The 20605-nt window shown below is 29.8% G+C and overlaps 1 protein-coding gene across 10 annotated transcripts in view; it reads left to right on the plus strand.

Annotated features, from left to right (window-relative positions):
- LOC123292461 (heterogeneous nuclear ribonucleoprotein R) overlaps nt 1-20124 on the plus strand; it is a 53758-nt gene extending 33634 nt beyond the window's left edge. The window contains exons 1-12 of one of the 10 annotated variants that reach the window (XM_044873133.1): nt 2326-2482; nt 3715-4253; nt 5049-5201; nt 9420-9555; nt 10453-10586; nt 10683-10904; nt 11116-11261; nt 11618-11736; nt 13487-13650; nt 15936-16001; nt 17317-17497; nt 19743-20124. In XM_044873133.1, the coding sequence (XP_044729068.1) occupies nt 3717-4253; nt 5049-5201; nt 9420-9555; nt 10453-10586; nt 10683-10904; nt 11116-11261; nt 11618-11736; nt 13487-13650; nt 15936-16001; nt 17317-17497; nt 19743-19909 (2025 nt within the window). In that variant the 5' untranslated portion in view covers nt 2326-2482; nt 3715-3716 and the 3' untranslated portion in view covers nt 19910-20124. The other 9 variants (XM_044873131.1, XM_044873134.1, XM_044873130.1 and 6 more) reach the window with 9 other exon arrangements.
- Nucleotides 20125-20605: the final 481 nt, after the last annotated feature.

Consider the following 20605-nt stretch of genomic DNA (forward strand, 5'->3'; position numbering starts at 1 on the left):
AAACAACCGGAAATAAACTAATTAGATGATTTTATGAATACCTATACCAAAATTTTTTTCTGTATCAATAATTTTAAGCGTTTATAAAAGAAACTGAAAATTATAACGGTGGATGAAGTCACGGTAGCCTCCCATTATTTTATACTATTCATAATATACAATAACGTATTTTTCGGGTAGTAGAAAAGTAACTAACTTTTCCAGTAAATTTCGAAAACCATTTGCTTCTATAGAAATCTTATATGAAACTTTTATGTAAAATTAACCCGCAAACAAATTTTATAATAGCTAAAATTGCCAAAAACTTTATAGTTTACGAGATATTTGAAAAAAGCCTATTTTCGCGATTTCTTCGACCTTCAATTAATTTTTTTTTCGCACATGATTTTGTAATGAACTTTTATAGGCCATTTCTTGTATCCAAATAATTGAACCTACTTGACACTTGAGTCAGTATGTGATTTGCACTACTAGTTAGCAAAATTTTCAAAAAAGTTTGGTCGAAATGTTTTTAAACTTGATTTGCGCAAGATCTATGTAATAATTTTTAATTTAAAATATTAAAATAGATAAAATAAAAATCAACTTTATATAACAACAATAGCAATCGTTGTATGTGTAATTTTATGTATGTATATAGTGTTGAAAGTGGTCCTCTCACCAGAGATTATTCTATGATCAGAGAGGGTCGCGGATGAGAGGGAATCACAGACAGGTTGTACAATTCAAAAAGACGGCGGTACAGTCGGTTCATCGATTTGTGCTACCAAATCTTACTATACTATACATACACGTTTTAACTTCCATGTACAGATTTATAGTCTACAATAAAATCCCGACACCAACAAAATTTAATGTCTGCTATTAGGTTATTTCCAATATCGATCAACCTTTCTAAGTCTCTTCTCAAATTTAAAAATATTTAATTTCCACAACGTGAATTGACGAATCACACGTTTTGAAAATTCACACGAAAATTTAATTTTATATTCTCCAACACATTTCTTCAAATAAACTGTCCTTGAGATAAGTAAAATGTATGAAAATTTTTATCACTAGTTAGACAAGTATCTGTGTATAGAGGTTGTGAGGCGTTTATCAGATTTCGTTTAGAACATCGAGTGTCGACGCATAAGTATTGATATTGGTTTTTTGCTATTAGATTTGTCTACAAAATGTTTCAATTAAAAATTGAAATAATATTTAAAATGTGTATTAGTTTAAATGATCGAATTATTAAAGAAATCAGTTATTTGAAAGATTATTGGATTTATGAATTTGGTTAAAAAATAAATAAAAACATTGATAGGGTCAGACGATAAGTACATTTTGAAATATCTAAAAAACAATGATAAAATATAAATGTTAAATGAAGAAAAAGGTTAATTTGGTAAAGTGTAACTGTATAACTGTCTTTGTTGTGTTTTTTTACATGAATTCATAGCATCTTAAGTGCATTGATTATTACTTGAAGGGTTGCGAAGCCAACTTTTGTATATATGTTGTCAATTTAGCTGCATTTTATGAATGCAGTTCTATCGAACTCTTTCTTACATTAACATTCACTATATAGCTATATCATTCTTATACAATTGAACCAGACGTGTATGTAGGGTGAACATATATGTTTAGAAACTTGGTGCATGGCAAAAAGCTGTCTGAGGGGTATGCGGTGTTAAGGAGGGGAGTAACAAGTTCGCGGTCGGTGATCGCGGATTGGTGGACATAGAATCGCGAAACCTACCAACGTATTTCTGCAAGTTTTGTGAGCTGCAGCTTGCGACTGCATTACTTAGCACCGTGGGAGTCGGTCGCGAACTACATCAGCTTCTTTTAAAATTGCATTCAAAAATTCCGTCACACACATTTTTGTAATTTTATCAAATAGTATTTTAGCAATATTTAGTTTAAATATCAGTAAATTTTTGATATGAAATTTTTTAGTTGATTTGAATATTTTTTAGTTTTTAATATCGTTTAGTTTTAAATTTTTTGTGTTCTTTTTATGTGTTTTTGTTAATTCTTTCTTTAAAAAAATAATTGTTTTGTGTGCAAATTTATAATAACATTGTTAAAAAAATTCATCGTTGTATCTTTTTGTTAATGTGAAATTACAGCAATATTTTTTAAAACAAAAAAAAAACTTTTGCAACAGAAGAAACAAGAATTTGGACATGCCGTTAAAGTATTTTTATCAAGAAGTTGTTAATGTAGATTTGTTTAAATACAAAATTATGTACTGTAAACAAAAAAGTGTTAATTTTATATAATAAGCGTTTTCGTTTTCAACAATATTTATTGTTTTTATTTGGATTTATTTTTGGTGTTTATTGTTTACGTATCAATTATTTAAAAATATTTCAAAACAGTGGTGTTATTATAATAAGTGTGATTGCAAAATTTACCCGGTAATATACCGGCGTTTTCATGGACCCAACGTAAAGTTCCTTCAAACGAGTACAATATACATCAATAAAAGCAAGTACGTTTGATATACATTTATTCTAAATTTCATGTTAATTAAAAATTATTTTGTCTGGATAATATAAACATTTATAAATATTGCCGGTAATTCGTTATGAATCGGCCTGTTTCGTTTAAACTTAAATGTTCAACCAATCACCTATTGAATTTGGCGCGTTTAATACCGCTGGGTACGAGAGTATAACTTGCGCGTCTGCCAACACAATCCGCATATATGACACCCCTCTATACTCCTCACCTATATGCATCTACCTCCGTTTGGCAAACTAAAGAGAAACAGAGATCACGTTGACGTTGGTCGCCTTGCCGCCGACCGCCATTTTCTGGCGTACAAATAAATAATTAAAAATTAAAAAGGTAAATGTTGTAAATTACATGTTGGCCAGCTTTTCATACCAATATCATTAAAATTCTGTCAGTGAGGTGAAAACAGTGCATAACTTCAATGGTAGTGACTGTGTTTTACTAAAAATATTGTGCAATTTTTGCAAATGAATGCATTCATGCTATACCCCGCCGGCCGGTGCAAAATCAATGATTTGATGAAATTTACTTCAAATGTGTGATCTTTGTCTATATCAAGTAATCATCAATTTTTTTCAAACTTTATTGCGATTACTTTTTAAAATAAATCAATTGTTATTAGATTTAAAAGAAAACTTTTATTTTTTATTATCTTTTATGAACAAAAGCACAATTCTGTATTTTAAATTTATCACACTTGCATGTTGCCATTTTTGTTGTCCTTTTCTCACATATGATTTTAATAATAGTCTTGTCTCTGCTTTTTGCTATTTTAAAATTCACACAAACAATTCAAATATTCAATTGTAAATCCTTTGTATCGTTCTGTTCATTTTCAAGTTATGAAGTCTGATAGGGTTGGCAGCACTATTTAGTCTTATTTTTTTGAATTAATTTCTAGACATTTTTTTTTTGAATTAGTTAGTAATCATTGGCGCGAATTTAATTTAAAAAAATTATGTTGCTATTTTTAAATTTAAAAATGATTTAGAATGCTAAATTTATTTATTTTTACCACCCTCTATGTTTAATTATAATTTTTTTAGATTTTTTTTAAGAAAATAGTTTTAATTTCTTTACGTCAGTAAAAATTTTTTTTTTTTAAACAAAGAAGCTAGAAATTTTTAGTTATGTTTTATGACTGTATAGACAGCCTAGTGAATATTTTTTGTTACTTAGAAATTATGTATTAAATATAATTTCTAGTAATGGCGGAGGGCAACGGAGAAGTTTCATTAGAAGATATTAAAGTTGATATTGACAGCAGTGGGGGTGGAGATGTTGAAAGAACGGAGGATTACTCCAAATTAATTGAGTATGGACTGGACGAAAAGGTTGCTGGAAAGTTGGATGAAATATATAAAACAGGAAAATTGGTTCATGCAGATCTCGATGCACGAGCATTAGATGCGCTTAAAGAGTTTCCAGTCGATGGCGCTTTGAATGTTCTTGGACAATTCTTGGATTCGAATTTAGAACATGTTAGTAATAAATCAGCATACCTATGTGGTGTTATGAAAACATATAGACAAAAAAGTAGAGCTGGAGCAACTCAAGGACCTAGTGTACCAGCTCCTGCGCCAATAAAAGGACCGGATGAGGAAAAAATTAAACAAATATTAGAAAGAACTGGTTATACTTTAGATGTTACAACTGGGCAACGTAAATATGGGGGTCCACCTCCTGGATGGGAAGGTCCAACTCCTGGTAATGGTTGTGAAGTTTTTTGTGGAAAAATTCCTAAGGTATCATTTGTTTTCAAATGTACATACAGTGTGGTCACAGATTTAGATTACTATAAAAGTCTTGACGCTACAGAATGACCCATAAACATAGAAACAAAAAAAAAAACTATTTATTACTAGTTCTATTTATTTTACGATTCATTAATAAAAATCGCTGTTTGGATCTTAAGAAATAAAAAAAAAAACGGAAATGATTAAGAGAATTACCATTATTTGTAAAAAATTTGGGTAGATCAAACGTAATTAGAAATTCTTATCAGAAATTTTAACGGCACCGGAATGCATGTTTTTAGAAAACTGAGAAGTATTAGAATTTTGGTATAAACAAAATTTATTCAGAAATAAAAATTTTTAATATAATACTGCCTATTCTAAAATATAAAAAAATTAACGAAATTTATATTAGTTGATTTTTAGAAAAATACAAAATTTAATTTGCTCTTTCATTAATTTGTTTTTGTTTGTTTGTTTTTTTTTTTTTTTTTTTTTTTTAAATCGAATTAGCCAAACTAGCCAAAAAATCAACAATTAGTCCTTGGTAATCTTTTCTCGACTAACTCGGGGTTTGTACCACTTTATTCGACAACGTCCCGTAGTCAAAACCAATTTTTTTTATTCACATTTTTTTGTTGTTATTTTTGGCCACCGTGGGTAAAGTGGTGTACTATGGTTAAAGAATATTTTCTTGTCGTAAAATTATTCGCCACAGAATGTCGTCAGCTCGGTAGACCGACCCACTGTATATTTATTTGATATAAAAAATGTTCAAGATTATATAAAAAAATTATGATTTAGGATATGTATGAAGATGAATTGATTCCGTTGTTTGAAAATTGTGGAACGATTTGGGATTTAAGATTAATGATGGATCCCATGACTGGAACAAATCGTGGATATGCTTTTGTAACATTTACAACTAGAGAAGCTGCACAACAAGCTGTTAAAGAGGTATGTTTTAAATAAATTCAAATTCATCGATTATTTAAAAATAATTGGAATTTTGTAAAAAAAAATCATACTTTTTACTATTTTCAAAACATTCGGGTGTTGTGTGTGTTGTAGAACAAAAACCCAGGGGTAAGGTAGTTGCAAATTTGATTGTAATTTTTTGAAATTTTATGTAATTTTAAATGTATTTGATTATCAAAACCTTAAAATTTAATTAAGATTTACCGGAAAACTTATTCAATTCTTAAATTCAGGACAAATACCAGAAAAAATTAGAAAAAAATTCCTACGTAAAATGTCGGAGATCCGTTTAAATGAAACGTTTTCGTAAAATCTTCAGTTACTTGAACTTTCACTCGGAAACTAAAAAAGAACTCGAGCGAGATTAAATTTTAAGAATACAGTGGTAAATTCGATTCGATTTATATCGCAGTTATGTTACATTACAAAATGAACCATAACTGCAATGCAATGAAATTACAAATAGCAAAATCCATCACCATCTTCTTTTTTGAGTGGCATTTTTTACTTTTACTCATACATACATAGCAGTCCTTAAGAGTTTTTTGTCACACAGATTGCGAACATTTTAGGCACACCAAAATGTAAGACACAACGACCTTAATATCGTACAAAAATTTTTATCATTACCGCGGACTTTTTAATTTACGAAGATCTACTACTATGGCAGTCTATTATATTCATTGTATAGTTGAGATCTCTTCAGCTAAGAAAACATCTAATCTTTAGATAGTTGAAACAGTTTCCAAATAAAAAACTAAATTGAAATTGATTCATCCGCTGTGGAAGCGGATAAAGCTCTTTTTACACTTGGAGTTAAAAATTAAATAAAAAATGAAAAAGAAAATTGAATAAGTTTTTGTGTGGTATTTTTTGAATAAAGGGTTTCTTTTTTAAGTTGAAAAACTATTGAAAAGTAAATATTCTTAATATCATTATACACGATGCAGAAGAATGCAGTGGTGTGGTACACAACGGGATGGCTGACCCAAGAAGTTTACACCATATAAATCAAGCAAGCGATGATAACTAAACAAAAATTTTTCATTGGCAATGCAATTTTCATTAAAAATAAATTTTTCAGTCTGCAGAACAAATTTGCCATGCGATTTTTTGTAATCGCTTTTATTTTTCAATAAAAGGAATGGTTTGGCGTTTTTTAAATGTTAAATGTGTTTAATTATAATGAGTCATTCGATGCTAATTTAATGTATTTATAAATCTCGCTATTTTCGTGAAAATTGTATTATTACAACTTTTCGAATTGAGTACTGTTTATAGCATTTTTCATAAGTTGACAAAAATTTCAAAGCGAATTGATTTATTTCACTTCTCAAATAATATAGGCAATTTATAATACCTCGTTGTAAAATATCTGCTCGGTTCGTATCTAGCTAGTATAGAAATATTTTAATTTTAAGTTGAATCAGACGGGAAGACATTAACAAATTAAAATGTTAGTTTTAGCAAATGTAAGTTATTAACCGGTTTTTAGAATCCGTTACAAAATGATTTTCCATTTTGGGTTTTTGTAAATTTCGGTATGCCTGCCACAGTTTAGCTATTATTTTATTATCTTATATTTAATTCAGTCATAATTTCTGATCGCAACACCGCAATGACCAAACGAGAACGTGTTTCGTCAATCAAAACAGTTTAGGTTATTTTGTTTACTATATAAAAAAAAATTGATAACTTTGTTTGTTGATTTCAATATGTGTAGATTTTGAATGTGTGGCCTTTTTTTGGAACGCGTATAAAGGACTCTGGCTATCGAGAATCATTTCACATATCGGTGTATTTAGTCTGAAAATTTTAAAGTGAGATTTGTAACTACATTGAATTGGAATGACTTTTAGTCATCATACATGATTCTTATAAATTTTACCTTGGAGTAAACAAAAAAAAAAAAAGAAATTGAAAGTGTAAATAATACTAAGCTTTTGCAACTCTTCAATTTTAAATAAAAATTTAAAAGAATCATAATGATTCAGAAAAGATCGAATATGTGACACAATATTTTTGGATTAATATATAAATTAAATGTAGAATTTTGTTGTGATTGCAATTAGCCAGTGTTAAAACAAATTAGGCGTTTGTGTACCTCACCTTTTTTTAAACCGAAAAACATTCAGTTCTTCGATTTGTTTTATTATTAAATGTGTATTTATTTTTCATATGAGCCATTAAATATTTTATTGTGTTGCAGCTTTGGCTTTTTCAACGGAAGCCACACTATCTATTTCTATATATATATATGTTTTCACTCATTTATTGAGTTACTCGTCAGTTTAATTTCTCTTATTGTTCCCTCTCATAACTCTTTCTTACACTCTCTGGCTTTCTCTGTATTTTTCCTCATTCATCACTTATACTTTACGAGCCCGATATTATAAATTCTGTGTAGTTCGAACGTTTTCTTTTCACATACATAATCCTTTTAACTTATGTGAAAAGAAAAGGTCCGAGTTATACAATTCAAAATTTTAAACGCTCGTACACAAAATTTTCACATAATTACGAGTATTTTTAAGTTAAACATTATTTTTTTATGACTCTATATTTAATAGACATGTAATTAACCGGACTTGGGAAAATTACGGAAAAGTTGCGTTTTGATATATGGATGAAGTTCCTATCCAATCGAATGCCGTAAACAATTTCATGTAGGATACAAGATCGAGAAATTATTTTTGAGTAATGTCAAAGGATTTTCGAAAACAAATATACTATTTACGACCCTCATTACTAACGCAGAATGATAACAATATCCGTCAAGGAAATATTATTTAACAAGAAAAAAAGCTTAATTTTGATGTTTCGATAACCAAAATGGAGCAGTAAACATAATTGTTTCAAAAAGACCAAATCAAATAATGGTTGGTTTTCAAGGTCGTAGCTTTTTTTGAATTTCGAGGAAAGTTTAATAATAAGACCAATTCTTTAGGGAGAACACTGAGGGTCTGAGGATTCGATATGGCATATTAACACTTTGCGAATAGGGAATATCTTGACAGATTTGTTGAATAGCCATCAATTTAAACGTAAAGCAATGAGTAAAAAACTTACTTTATCCTCCCTTTTTATTGTAAAAAGATATTAGAAAAATTATTTTGCACGATTTTTCATCTCACGTAAAATTTTTTGCGACAAACGGTTTGATACGGAATTTCCTGTTTCATTATCATATCAAACGAAAATTATATCAAAATCCCGACTTTACGCGATTTTTCTGAAGTTCAATGTCTTTTAAATACAGGACAATAAAGAAATAATGATTTTTTAGAAAAATGCTGGTGATATGTGCTATTCATCAAAAATCATACACATATTACGCATGTCCGTTTATAGTGGACTTAATTTCAGCATTTGTTTATTTAATTCGGCATTTAATTGGCATATCGACATTCGAGATTGTTTTTGGAACAAGTTACACTTCAGCAGATTGGCAGTACACGCTGAAAGCGGCTTCTATAACAATTTATTTCAGGTCTCCTCTTTGCTCATGGGGCAAAATTGAGACTACGTACTCTCCACAACGACATTTTACAATAATTCATTTGGCTTTTCTCATTCGAAATTGATTTGTGTGCTGTGTGGCCACTTCAGAAAAACTCATCGATCGTTTTCATTTCTTTTTGGTTTTTTTATTGCAATGAATGCTTTTTTGAAAATGTAGATATTTTAATTGGTTATTAGGGATGGGATATCCAAAGTTTCTCGGTTGCAGGGCTTAAGCTGATTTGTTTTTATTTTATTTTTTTCTTTATTTTATTAAAAATAAAATCACGTTATTTTTATTTTTCCGATGTATTTTCAAATTGGATTATTTGTAGAACAGCTTAAGCTCTGGATAAAAAACATAATTTTGTGTAATGTAGTATAAAATTGCTAGGTTATATTTTTCAGGCTAATATAGTTTAAACGTAAATAATCGTTAAAGGAACGCGTTTTGGAGAAAACAATGCAAAAAAAGAATAGCATGCCGTTTTCCGTAGTTGTTGGTGCAAAATTGTCGATTTTGGCTGATCGAATAAGATTATTTAAATAATTTTATTACTAAATTTATTATTTTTTGTTTGTATTTTTTTTATTTATTTTATAATTTTTTTTAATTTTTTTTTGATATGGCCTTTATATAGGTTATTAATTTTATGCGAACAAAATTTGGCATGTTTTTTTCTTCTTATCCCACAGCTCGATAATCACGAAATCAAACCCGGCAAGAGTCTGAAAATTAACATTAGTGTTCCGAATCTACGACTTTTTGTGGGCAACATACCAAAGTCTAAAGGCAAAGAGGAGATACTGGACGAATTTGGTAAATTAACAGGTAATGTGTATAAAAATAAAAAAACCAAAGATACAAAAAAAAAGATAGAAACGCGCCGGGCTCGCCCCGCTAACTTATTTCCTTTTCCTTACTTGCTTCCATCCAACAATATGTTACTCCAACTTCTATAACCTTTAGTGCTCTACCTGAAACCTGCACCCCACCGCCAACCCTAGGCGAGCAGCTTAATTGGCTATCCTTCCACATTGTTCTTGCAGCTGAATGATTACGAAATTAGAAAAGGCAAAAAGATTGGCGTAACCATTTCTTATAACAATCACCGCTTGTTTGTCGGCAATATTCCAAAGAATCGAGATCGGGACGATCTATTTGAGGAGTTTTCCAAACACGCACGTAAGTTAAGAGCATCATTGTGCCAACTTATATCCCGACTAACAGTTTTATTGCAATGCTCTGAATTCGATTTTAATCGAATTCATCAGTACATGGGATACTGATTTTTTATTTTTATTTTAAAGCGGCATGATTGCTCCCAAAACTCGTTTTATACCCTCCATTTTTTCATTTAATAAATCAATTTAAAATTGTGTTGCCGACCAGGGATGTTGGAAGGGTGCAGGGATAGGGTGTCAAAGTCTATATTATATCATCATTTGTAAAATTATGCTCATATTTTTAAAAGTGCAAATTTTTTCTAATAATTATACCTTTCCTTTATAAAAAGCATAAATGAAAAATAATATGGACTTTGTCGCTCGATTCCCGGGCTCCCAATTTTCTGCCAGAATCATATTTCCTTTTTTATATTCTTATTGTTGGATTGTGACAATGTCAAGAAAGTGTTTAGACATTTTTTCCTAATAAACTACCTCATATTTCATCGAATTTTTTATCCAATCGAAACAAAATGTTTATTCCCAATTATTTTTAAATTAGCGGGCTTGATGGAGGTAATCATATACAGCTCACCAGATGACAAGAAGAAGAATCGCGGTTTTTGTTTTTTGGAGTACGAGTCCCATAAAGCGGCTTCTTTAGCTAAAAGAAGACTTGGCACTGGTAGAATTAAAGTAAGTTAAAGTGAAACAACGGTAAACGATTGGCGATTATTTAATTGGCAAATAAATCAATGAAAAATTTTAAATTGGTCATTTATAAACATCTAGGTTTGGGGTTGCGATATTATTGTGGATTGGGCTGATCCCCAAGAAGAACCTGATGAACAGACTATGAGTAAAGTTAAAGTTTTATACGTTCGTAATCTTACGCAAGACATCAGTGAAGAAAAGCTTAAAGAAGCTTTTGAGGCATATGGAAAAGTAGAACGTGTCAAAAAAATTAAAGATTATGCGTTTATACATTTCGAAGATCGAGATAATGCAGTTAAGGTAAATTGTTTGGTCTAACAATTTGATTTAAAAAAAAAGATTCTAAATTCGAAATTAATTTACGCGAGACGTATTCTGATTTAGCCGCGATTTTGCGAAGGGTGTAGTAGTGTGTCGAGTCATTAGCTATCACGATTGCCGCAGAGAATTGTTCCTTATTCAATAAAGTAATATTTTTGAATAATAATTTTTTAAACTATATTCCAAACAGGCTATGCAAGGATTAGATGGCAAAGAAATGGGTGGCTCAAATATTGAAGTATCATTGGCAAAACCTCCGTCCGATAAAAAAAAGAAAGAAGAAATTTTAAGAGCACGCGAACGACGAATGATGCAAATGATGCAAGTTCGTGGAGGGTAAGTTTATTTTTTTTTTCACACGTATAAGCTCATAAAATTTTCCCCACTTCAGTATTGTCAAAATAGCAAAGATGAAGTAAAATTTCCTCAAAGAAACTCAAAGGCGCTCAATCTATGTTCAGTGGAAGCTGAATTGCCACTCTGTATTTTATAGTGTAATAAATATTTCCACTATTGCTTACAAAGATTTCCAGATATTTAGAAACAAATCTTGAATCTTGTTTTTGAGTTTCCACAGCTGAGTTAGTAAACTTTAGCTATAAGAAATCGTCCCCAGAAGGTATACATACAGCGTTAAATATGCCTTATCATAATTGTTTTTATGTTTTTCTAACTAACATACAATTTTATAGGTGCTCACCTGTATTACCTAGCATGATGAGTGGTGGAGGTATAGCTGGACGTGGTCCAGGTGCTGGTCCGCGGGCAGCACCTGGTGCAATGCGAGGTCCAATGGGTCGTGGCGATTATGGTAAGTTAATATCAAGTAGTAGATAGTTTAACGTTATATATATTATTAACCATCTTCTAAATTAAAACCGTAAATTAATATCCTAAACCATTTACCACATCTTAAAATATTACTAAAATTTGAAAAACTATCAAATTACGTCTTTATTTTGTTTTTAATTTTTGTTTTTTTTTTTTTTTTTTGTTTTTGGTTTTAAATAATTCATTCACTAGATTTTGTTAACATGAAAAAGACCTAGTTTGAGAAAAAATTATTTTGGATATTAGAATATATCCTTTTTGTTTTATAATTTGTACCTTTTAAGCCAGTTTTATAAAAAAAATCTATACTTGGCTCAATTATTTTTTTTGAAAATAGACATTATTGTTTAGTGTACTAACAAAACGCCTATGACAAAAATCTTATAGGATATGTAATGGCACTGCAAGGGAGAGCGGGTATTTGGCGGTTGTCTCAGACTAATCACGCATGTGTTGCTAGCTCTAGCATAGATTCCTTTTACTTTTTCAGATTTTTTTATGTATTTTTGTTAGGTTTATATTTTTCCTATTTTAAAACATCAGACTGGCTATTATAAAATTTATTTCACTTTGTTTTTAAGTGACAATTTTGAGTAATTTGAGATTTGTATTATTCCCCAAGAGTAAATTTTTGTAATTTTTGTGAATTAAGTATATTAGTAAAAGAAAGTCTACATAAATTGCATTATATTGAAATTTTTCGGTAGTATTGGGAACTGAAATGGTGGCGAATTTTTCCTATTTTTAAAATATTTATTTTGTGACTGTAATGTAATGAATGGTTACTCTCTGTCCGTTAATCTTTGTGTATTTGATTATCAGCTCTAGGTTAAAATAACGATGAAGTTGAAATAGCGATGACCGAATGACCTCTTTAGACGAGTCTTGTTTTTCTAACGATTCATTATATTTTATTTTAAAAATAAATTATAAAAAAATACTTATTTTGAATTTCAGCACCATTATCGATTTAGTCATATTTAAAAACCGTATTTCATAAATCGTTACAAACAAATTTTTCCTTTGAAAACATTTTCTTCAGCATTATATCTTAAAATAGTCAGTTCCCAATCTTAGACGTTAACTTAAAAGTCTAGCATAAAAATCAACTAAGTAGAGGATAGGGATGTAATTTGTAGTAGTAAATGCAATTTGTGAAGCCTTTTACATAAAATAAAAATTACAGCTAACCATGGATTGGTAAGTTAAATCGATTTCCCTTAAAATCCTGTATTTATTTCTCTCATCCTCATCCTTAATTTTATTAAACAATTTTTTAGTACCTTGGTGTAAGTTTCTACTATGTTGATCATTATTTTTAGTTTTTTTAGTTGTATATTTTATAAAAATTTAGTTCATATTTTATTTGGTAGATTTTTAAAAAGTATTATTTATTTTTAGTTCAGTTTCATTTATTTTTGTTATATTTTCATGTCTTTTCCCGGCATGCTTACAAAATTATCATTTAGTAGTGAAAGAATATATTATATAAACAGGACGAGCCATTTTAATTCAAAAAATATTTCATATGAATCCCACATTTTCAAAAAAAATGAATTCAAGATTTAAGATGTGGAATATAATTTGGGTGTGAAATATTTTCTGTTTTATTATAATTTAATTAAACTTAAATTCCCAGGATGATAATTTAAAATAATGTTAATTGGTTTTTAAAAAAATCGGCGAATCTGTTTAAAATTGGGTCTGTTTGTTGTTGTGTGTTTTTATAGATTATGATTACGACTATTACGGGTATGGGGACTATCGAGGCGGCTACAGTGATCCTTATTATGATGATTATTACCGTTACGAAGATTTTTACTTTGATTATCCTCCGCCTGCCGTGGCAACGAATGCCCCACGTGGAGGCCGAGGGGGCAGACAGCCTCAGCCGGTGGGTCCCACGATATTATTTAACGCTCTTTATGATCGATGTTGTCATTTCTTTTTTGTCCTTATATTGCAAGTGTGTGATGGTTTATGTTCTCTTAAATTGTTCATTTTCGAATTTCTTATTTAAAATTTATTAAAATGTTTTTAAAAAGAAAGTGAACAATTGGAGTTTACATGTATACCATTGCGATTAAATTATTTTTAAGTAATTGTACACAAAATTTTTATTAAAAGAAAGGAAAAGAAATTAGACGGCAGTTTGACTGTGGCAGAGTGTTAATTTTCAAGCCATGCAAAAATCTAACTTTAATTGCTTTGTTCTTTTGCCATTTTGAATCAATTTTTACTAACAGTTTGGGTGCCTTCATTTTTCATTGATATTTTTCTAGTTTAATAATTTTTCAATTTAAATTAGTTGTATATTTTAATTTTTCTTTTTATTTGCAATGTAAATTATTTTAAAGCATGGAATAATTAATTCACTAATATCGAAAAAAAACACAATGCCACATTCAAATTTCCAAATTCATATCTGAGCCACCTGCAGAATATACAAAAAATCGATTACTTGTAAAATAATTTTATTTTTCAAAAACATCGAAATTTCTAACATTTTATAAAATTAACAGAAAAGGCTTGTCGAAAAATTTTAAGAGGCCGGGAAAAGTAATAAATAATACTGGTTAGGGACACTTTTTTTTTATTAAGGATAAATCTTTTTTAGGATAATGAACACATAGGGAAATTTAGATACGCCACAGGTGCTCTATCTAACTTTGCTGAGGCTCAGATATGATTGTGTACCGCTGTCGTTTGTGATTAAAAAAAAACAAAGGTTGCTCTTCACAGCTGTCGCTATTTTTATGTTCACATTTTTTGTTTGTTATCCGATGCTTAAATTATTTTTTTTACTTTTGGTTTGAGTGATAAAAAACCAAATCTAAAAAGAAATTTCCATTTATTTAAAAAAAAAACTATATTTTTTGCTGTATAACAGTGTTTTTTAATCCTTTTTAATTGCTTTTTACCATAATGCTTATCGCTTATTAAAATGTGTGACTTTTTTATTAGTGCTTATTAGTTTTAATAATGCTTTTTAGTTTTTAAGCTTGTTTTCGCTTTTTTTGATAATCATTTTGCAGATGATTTGTCCAAAATTCATAAGAAACACCAAAGCGGGAGGATTGTTTGATGTTTCAACTTCATTGTTTATTAACGCTTTTAGAAATTTTTTGCTAAGTATTTTCGCTTGTAACACCATAATTTGTAAAATGCTTTATTTTTATATTGCTTTAAAGCGTGTGATTTTTGTATATTTATCACATTTTTATAGGTAAATTTTAAGGACCATAAAGAATTGGCAATACTGATTATTTGGCTAAATTTTTTGATTCGATGTTTAGATGGAATTGTACGAAATTAATTCAGTTTAATTTTGTAAAATTCCATTATAATTATGTTATAATGAATGGTCTGATGGTAGCTGTATATAATAAAGGCGCTTTGTACGAGATTGAAGCAACAAAAAAAGAGATTTTAGATGATTATGGTCAATTAAAGTTATCCTGATGAAGAAATTGAAGAATTTTTTTATAAATTCTCAATGAGATGTTGTCATACCTTTTTTTTTTTGAAAGGAAAGATATTTGACCGTCACCAATCAAGACAAAAATTGAAGTGCATGGGTGCATGGATTTCCTATTCAGTTAAAAATAGTAAAAACGCGAAAAGTAACAGTTCGAACAAGGAATCAATAGTATACCAGCAAAGTTTTTACTTATCTATCTATCGTAAGATGAAATCGTGCAAAGAAACTAATTTTTGGTTAGCTCAATACTTCATTACAGAGTATCTCGTTTATATTAAATATTTTTACCTTGACATTAAAATAATACTGAATAATACTAATTTGAATATTTTGAAAATTAGGTGTACCAAAATTGAATTCAGGATAACGTTAACTGCGCCATCAATCGCATATAGAATGTGAAATGTTAACGCAAAAAGAAAAACTTCAAACTTTTAGAAAAGCGCTTTTGAATGCAGTAGATATTGGAATAAGTATTGTTGTTTGAAATAATTCAAATTCGTCAAGTTATAAAAAGGATATTATTGTGAACGTCACCCCATTCATTATAACATATTTTTGTATGACGGTTTTTGATGATTAACTATGCGATTTTTACACTTTTATCAGATTTCAATTTAAAACAGTCATACAAAAAAATTGGTTTATTTATGTATGTTAATGGTTAAGGTAAAATTTGTGTTATATAATATAATTAGGATATTGAAGATGCTACATCCATTTATTTCGAGATGTCTGGAGAAACTAATGGACCTCAAAATCAGGTTTGTTTTGCTACCGCTGGATTTTAATTGGAACAATTAAAAAAAAAAAATATATCCATTGATCATTCCTGGTAATATAACCCTTTCATTATATCCTTTTCCCTCCCAGAACAAACGCAAATATGCATTGATAACAGTTGTTCAAAATAATAATGATCAATTCCAATTCGTATATGGAAGAGTAAAAAAAGTTTTCATTCGGATCATTTAAATTTTAATTTTTTAATACGTTGGTAATCAATAATGATTACTTCTTTAGGCCAGTAGTAAGTTTTGTGTATCCACTAAAAATTGAATATTTAACGTCAGCGTATTATCGAATTATACGCTACCCTCTGATTTTGGCATAAAAAAGGCAATATAAGTAACATATAAAGTGGTCATTGACAAACAATGACCTACAATGAATTCGTTTTAAATTTCTATAAAATTTTTATGTATATTTGTCGATTTTTACTGTATAATTTATGAGTAGATTATTAATTTTTACAACCGGATACTTTGAATTCAAAATGTGCCATTCGGACTGTGTAGAGTTGGCCCAAGATCTTATATATTTGTATTTATAAACAGAAATTTTGTTTAATTGTTACTTTTGCATATTTTTGCAAGTCATTGATAATTTTCGATTAACCCTTTTCCCCCTTTAGGTCAAAATGGTAGCAAACAAAAATTAATTGCCAAAATTCAAAAAATCGACAAACTGACAACAAAATTTGAATATTGGCATACAGTACACCCGCAGTAATCCGGCCCCTGTCTAATCCGGCACACCTTGTAGTCCGACATAACTATAACGGTAATTACAATGCAGATTTCTTATAAATACATGAATTCTTCGTGGCTGAAATTAGAAAATCTTAATCACTTTGATATGTAATTTGTCGGATTACAAGGCATTCTTTTTCAAAAAGTTCCGGATTACAAGGAGATTTGTGGCAGTACTCTATAGTCCGACAAATTCGATAATTCGACATTACCTTGCAAAACGTTTGTCGGATTATCGCGGGTCCACTGTATTCCAAATAACGCTTTTGTTATTTTCTTTTCAGTGATAAATAATAATGGGGTTAAAGGGTCAACATAATTTGGAGTGATCCAGTTTATGCAGAATATAGTTCAATGTTTATTTTTTTTGGGGATGTTATTTATTATAAATAAGACGAAAACTTGAAAGAAAGTTGAATTTATTTGTAGGAAAAATTGTTCAAATATAAATTCACCTATCTAATAAGATTAGTAGAATTAGCTTACAGGATAGTTAAAATATTTTTATTATAAGTAATTAATAATGGCGTTGTGCTATGTGCAATAGGGTGGTCGTGGGCGTGGAGCGGCGGGGGCTCGTGGCCGGGCCGGTGGGCCGCCAGTGGCGGGGGGCCGTGGGGCCAGCCGGGGGGCACGACCGGGAGGCGCGGCGGGGGCCCGTGGCAGACAGGCCGTCCCTCCCCGTGGCCCACCTCAGCAGCAGCAGCGCAACGCCAAAAGTTTACCAGGTGAGAAGACGACAGATTTCAATATTATTTTTAAAAATTATGATAGTCGAATCCATGAACGGTAAAAATGACTCTTAAATTCTTAAAGAACAGTCCCGAAATTGATAATTTAAACAAAATTATTTTTATGTATTCATTAAAGTGGAAAAACTATAATTTAGGAAAATATACAACATATGAAATTGAAAATCTATCTGAAGTGTCATTTTTCCCAAAAGTTTTGAATGAAGCGAGTAATATTTGATTGGAAAAACGTTTTAACAAAAACACGCGGTTGTTCAGTAAGATGTTATTAAAAGTTTTTTTATAAGAATCCGGTAGAAACGCGATTGAAAAATGTTGAAAAAAAAATTCTTAATTCTTGGTTGTTCAGTTAAATGTTAACATGTAAATGGTAAGGAATAATTTAAATTTGTATATCACTGCAAATTAAATATGGCCGCCACACGACTGACTATCGAAATAAGAAGAAAGGGAGCAGTTTCAAAAATCAAAACGGCTAACTAGTCTCTTCGTAAGTCAATTCTGTGGCCATATTTAGTTTGCAGCGACAGAAAATTTATAACTCGCCCCTACCATTTAATATTAACGTTTTACTGACCAACTTTGTGTTTTTGGAAAAACGCATTTTTAAAAACGCGGTTTTAATGAATTCAAATCAAAACTGTTTTTTAGAATGTAAGAAGTAGGAAACCTTTTATTGGTTCGACAGAAAAAGCCTCAATTGATTTTTCCTTCAATTATTTTTCCATTTGCAAATAATTCATGTAATTCCTTGGTTTAGTTATACAAATCTCATACTTTTTTATTTGCAATAGGAATAAAGCCATTTAACTACAAATATTTAGTGCAATAAATTACATTTTATAAGATTTTGTCTTATTCAATGAAGATGGCTGTAGTAGCATTTAGTAGATTCATGGAATAAAAATCATGAATAGATAGATGCTTAATAAGTAGTTACGATATTTTAAATTCAAAATTAATGAAAATATGTGCTAAGCTCTGCTTTTTTGCTTACCTCGTGGAATTTTCTGAAACTTTTTTGTGGCTTGTATCTTATACTAAAAAGTTGAGACTTGTTTAACTTTAATTTTACCTCTTTCATTATCTCAATGTCCTTAATTGCGTCCTTATTGTCCTTATTTTTCCTTTCCAGCTATGTTGGTAGTTGCTTAATTTTGGGCACATGAATTGGAACCTTTTATCCAACCAACTTATATATTACCTTAGGTATAAGTAATTTAGTTTATTTTTGTTAAGCATACCGTTGGCACTGTTTTCATTCGCCACGGGGTAGCAGCACATTTAAAATCACGCGGCTGTCATTAAATTTAGTTTAAAATATCGTTGATCAACTTTTTTATGTTAATAATTTAATAACAATTATAAATTTTATTCATTATTCTAGTGCCAATGGTATCCATTTTTAATTTTTCTTTCATAAATAAAAATATTTTTTCAATATTTTTTGAAATTATATTCTTGTTTTATTAATCCAGTTATAATGAACATATTTTCTTAACTTTGGAAAAATTATGGGAACTTCAAAGTAGGCACAAATCGAGAAATTTGGAGAATATGATTGATCGAGAATAACTAGGGGAATCAAGAAGTATCAAATTTTATTTTAATCGAACAAATTGTTGTCTCCAAATTTGATTCAATAATTTTAATCTTAAATATAAAAAGTTTAATTGATGATTGGATCTATAGTTTCTGAGACATCCTTGAAAGTAATAGACGAGGAGAAATTTCTCTGATAGATTTCGAGCAATTTCTAAAATTTTAAAATATTTTATCTATAATTAAATATTTTTTGAGCAATCAATTGTAAGAAGTACATTGTAAATTGGCCAAAATTTCTACATTTTTAATGTTAAGCTTGAGGAAAATTGTAAGGTGTATGAATTTCTGAAATATTTTCGGAAAAACATCTACTGAAAAATCGAAAATTAATGAATTTTGAAAATTCTTGAACCATCCCGACTTTAGATGTACAAAGTTATTTTCATGAATACTTTCCTATTGAAACTAATTTTAAAGCATATAAAATATTCGATGAAAAAACATGCTTTCACCACTCTTGTCTTGATTTTTTAGTGGCATAAGTATCGATTGAAATCTTTCAAAAATATTAAGGTGTACATTAAATTCTAACTTTACCATAATTTTTCCAAAATTTAATGTTATTACTGGATAATTAATATCTTGATAAGTTGATATTAATTACTTTTCATTTTAGGTAAGCGAAAACTGGACGGGGGCAATCAAAACCAGGGGGATTCAAAGCGACGCTATCAACAAGGTGGCTGGGGCAGCGCTCCATTGGCACAGCAGCCGCTTGGTGGGTTAAATGGCGGAGGGGATCAAGCAGCATGGCATCAGGACTCATATCAATCTTGGAGCTAGATGTGTCCACGCCCATCCGTGTGTTCCAATCAACCATTGTATATAACAACCGTAGAAAGTAGAAAAAAAAAAAACGGCCCCTAGCAGCCAAATGTGAGGCGGTGTCCCTAACTCGCGTTAACATCATCCATTTGTCCATCAGTATCATCGCTCTTAAAAAAAATCCCTTTCTCGTACCCCCCGCAGCATATTTTTTTTTAATAATTTGTTAATTTGCATATGCGCTTGTGGAGACATTTAGCGATCCAGGTGTTTAGTTAGTGAGTAGCCGTGTATTATTAATTAGTAATCGTAACGCTTGGATTTGAAGCATATTTTGATATGAATTGTTAATTTTGTTTATATTAATAAGTACTGTGTTATTGTTATCGACGTAAATTGTTTGCGATGTGATTACTAATAATATAATTGACTGAACCCTATTGAATTCTTTCTAGCTAAGCACCTTAATTTTCAATTAAGTAGGCTATTATGCATTTGTAATTTAAATAATTATAATTAATTAGTACGTACAACCCCTAAAATATTTCGTTTTTTTTTTCTGGATATATTATTACTTATTGAACTATTTTGTCTCCACAAAGACATTTTTGCAATAGTGTTTATTCTTATTTTTATTGACTTCTCCCCCACAAGTTTATCTAGACATCAAAATTTTGTATAATTCATTAATATTTTTTCAAGTTTGATTTTGGT

Source organism: Chrysoperla carnea, chromosome 2, assembly GCF_905475395.1.
Source record: "Chrysoperla carnea chromosome 2, inChrCarn1.1, whole genome shotgun sequence".
In the NCBI taxonomy this organism is placed as follows: domain Eukaryota; kingdom Metazoa; phylum Arthropoda; class Insecta; order Neuroptera; family Chrysopidae; genus Chrysoperla; species Chrysoperla carnea.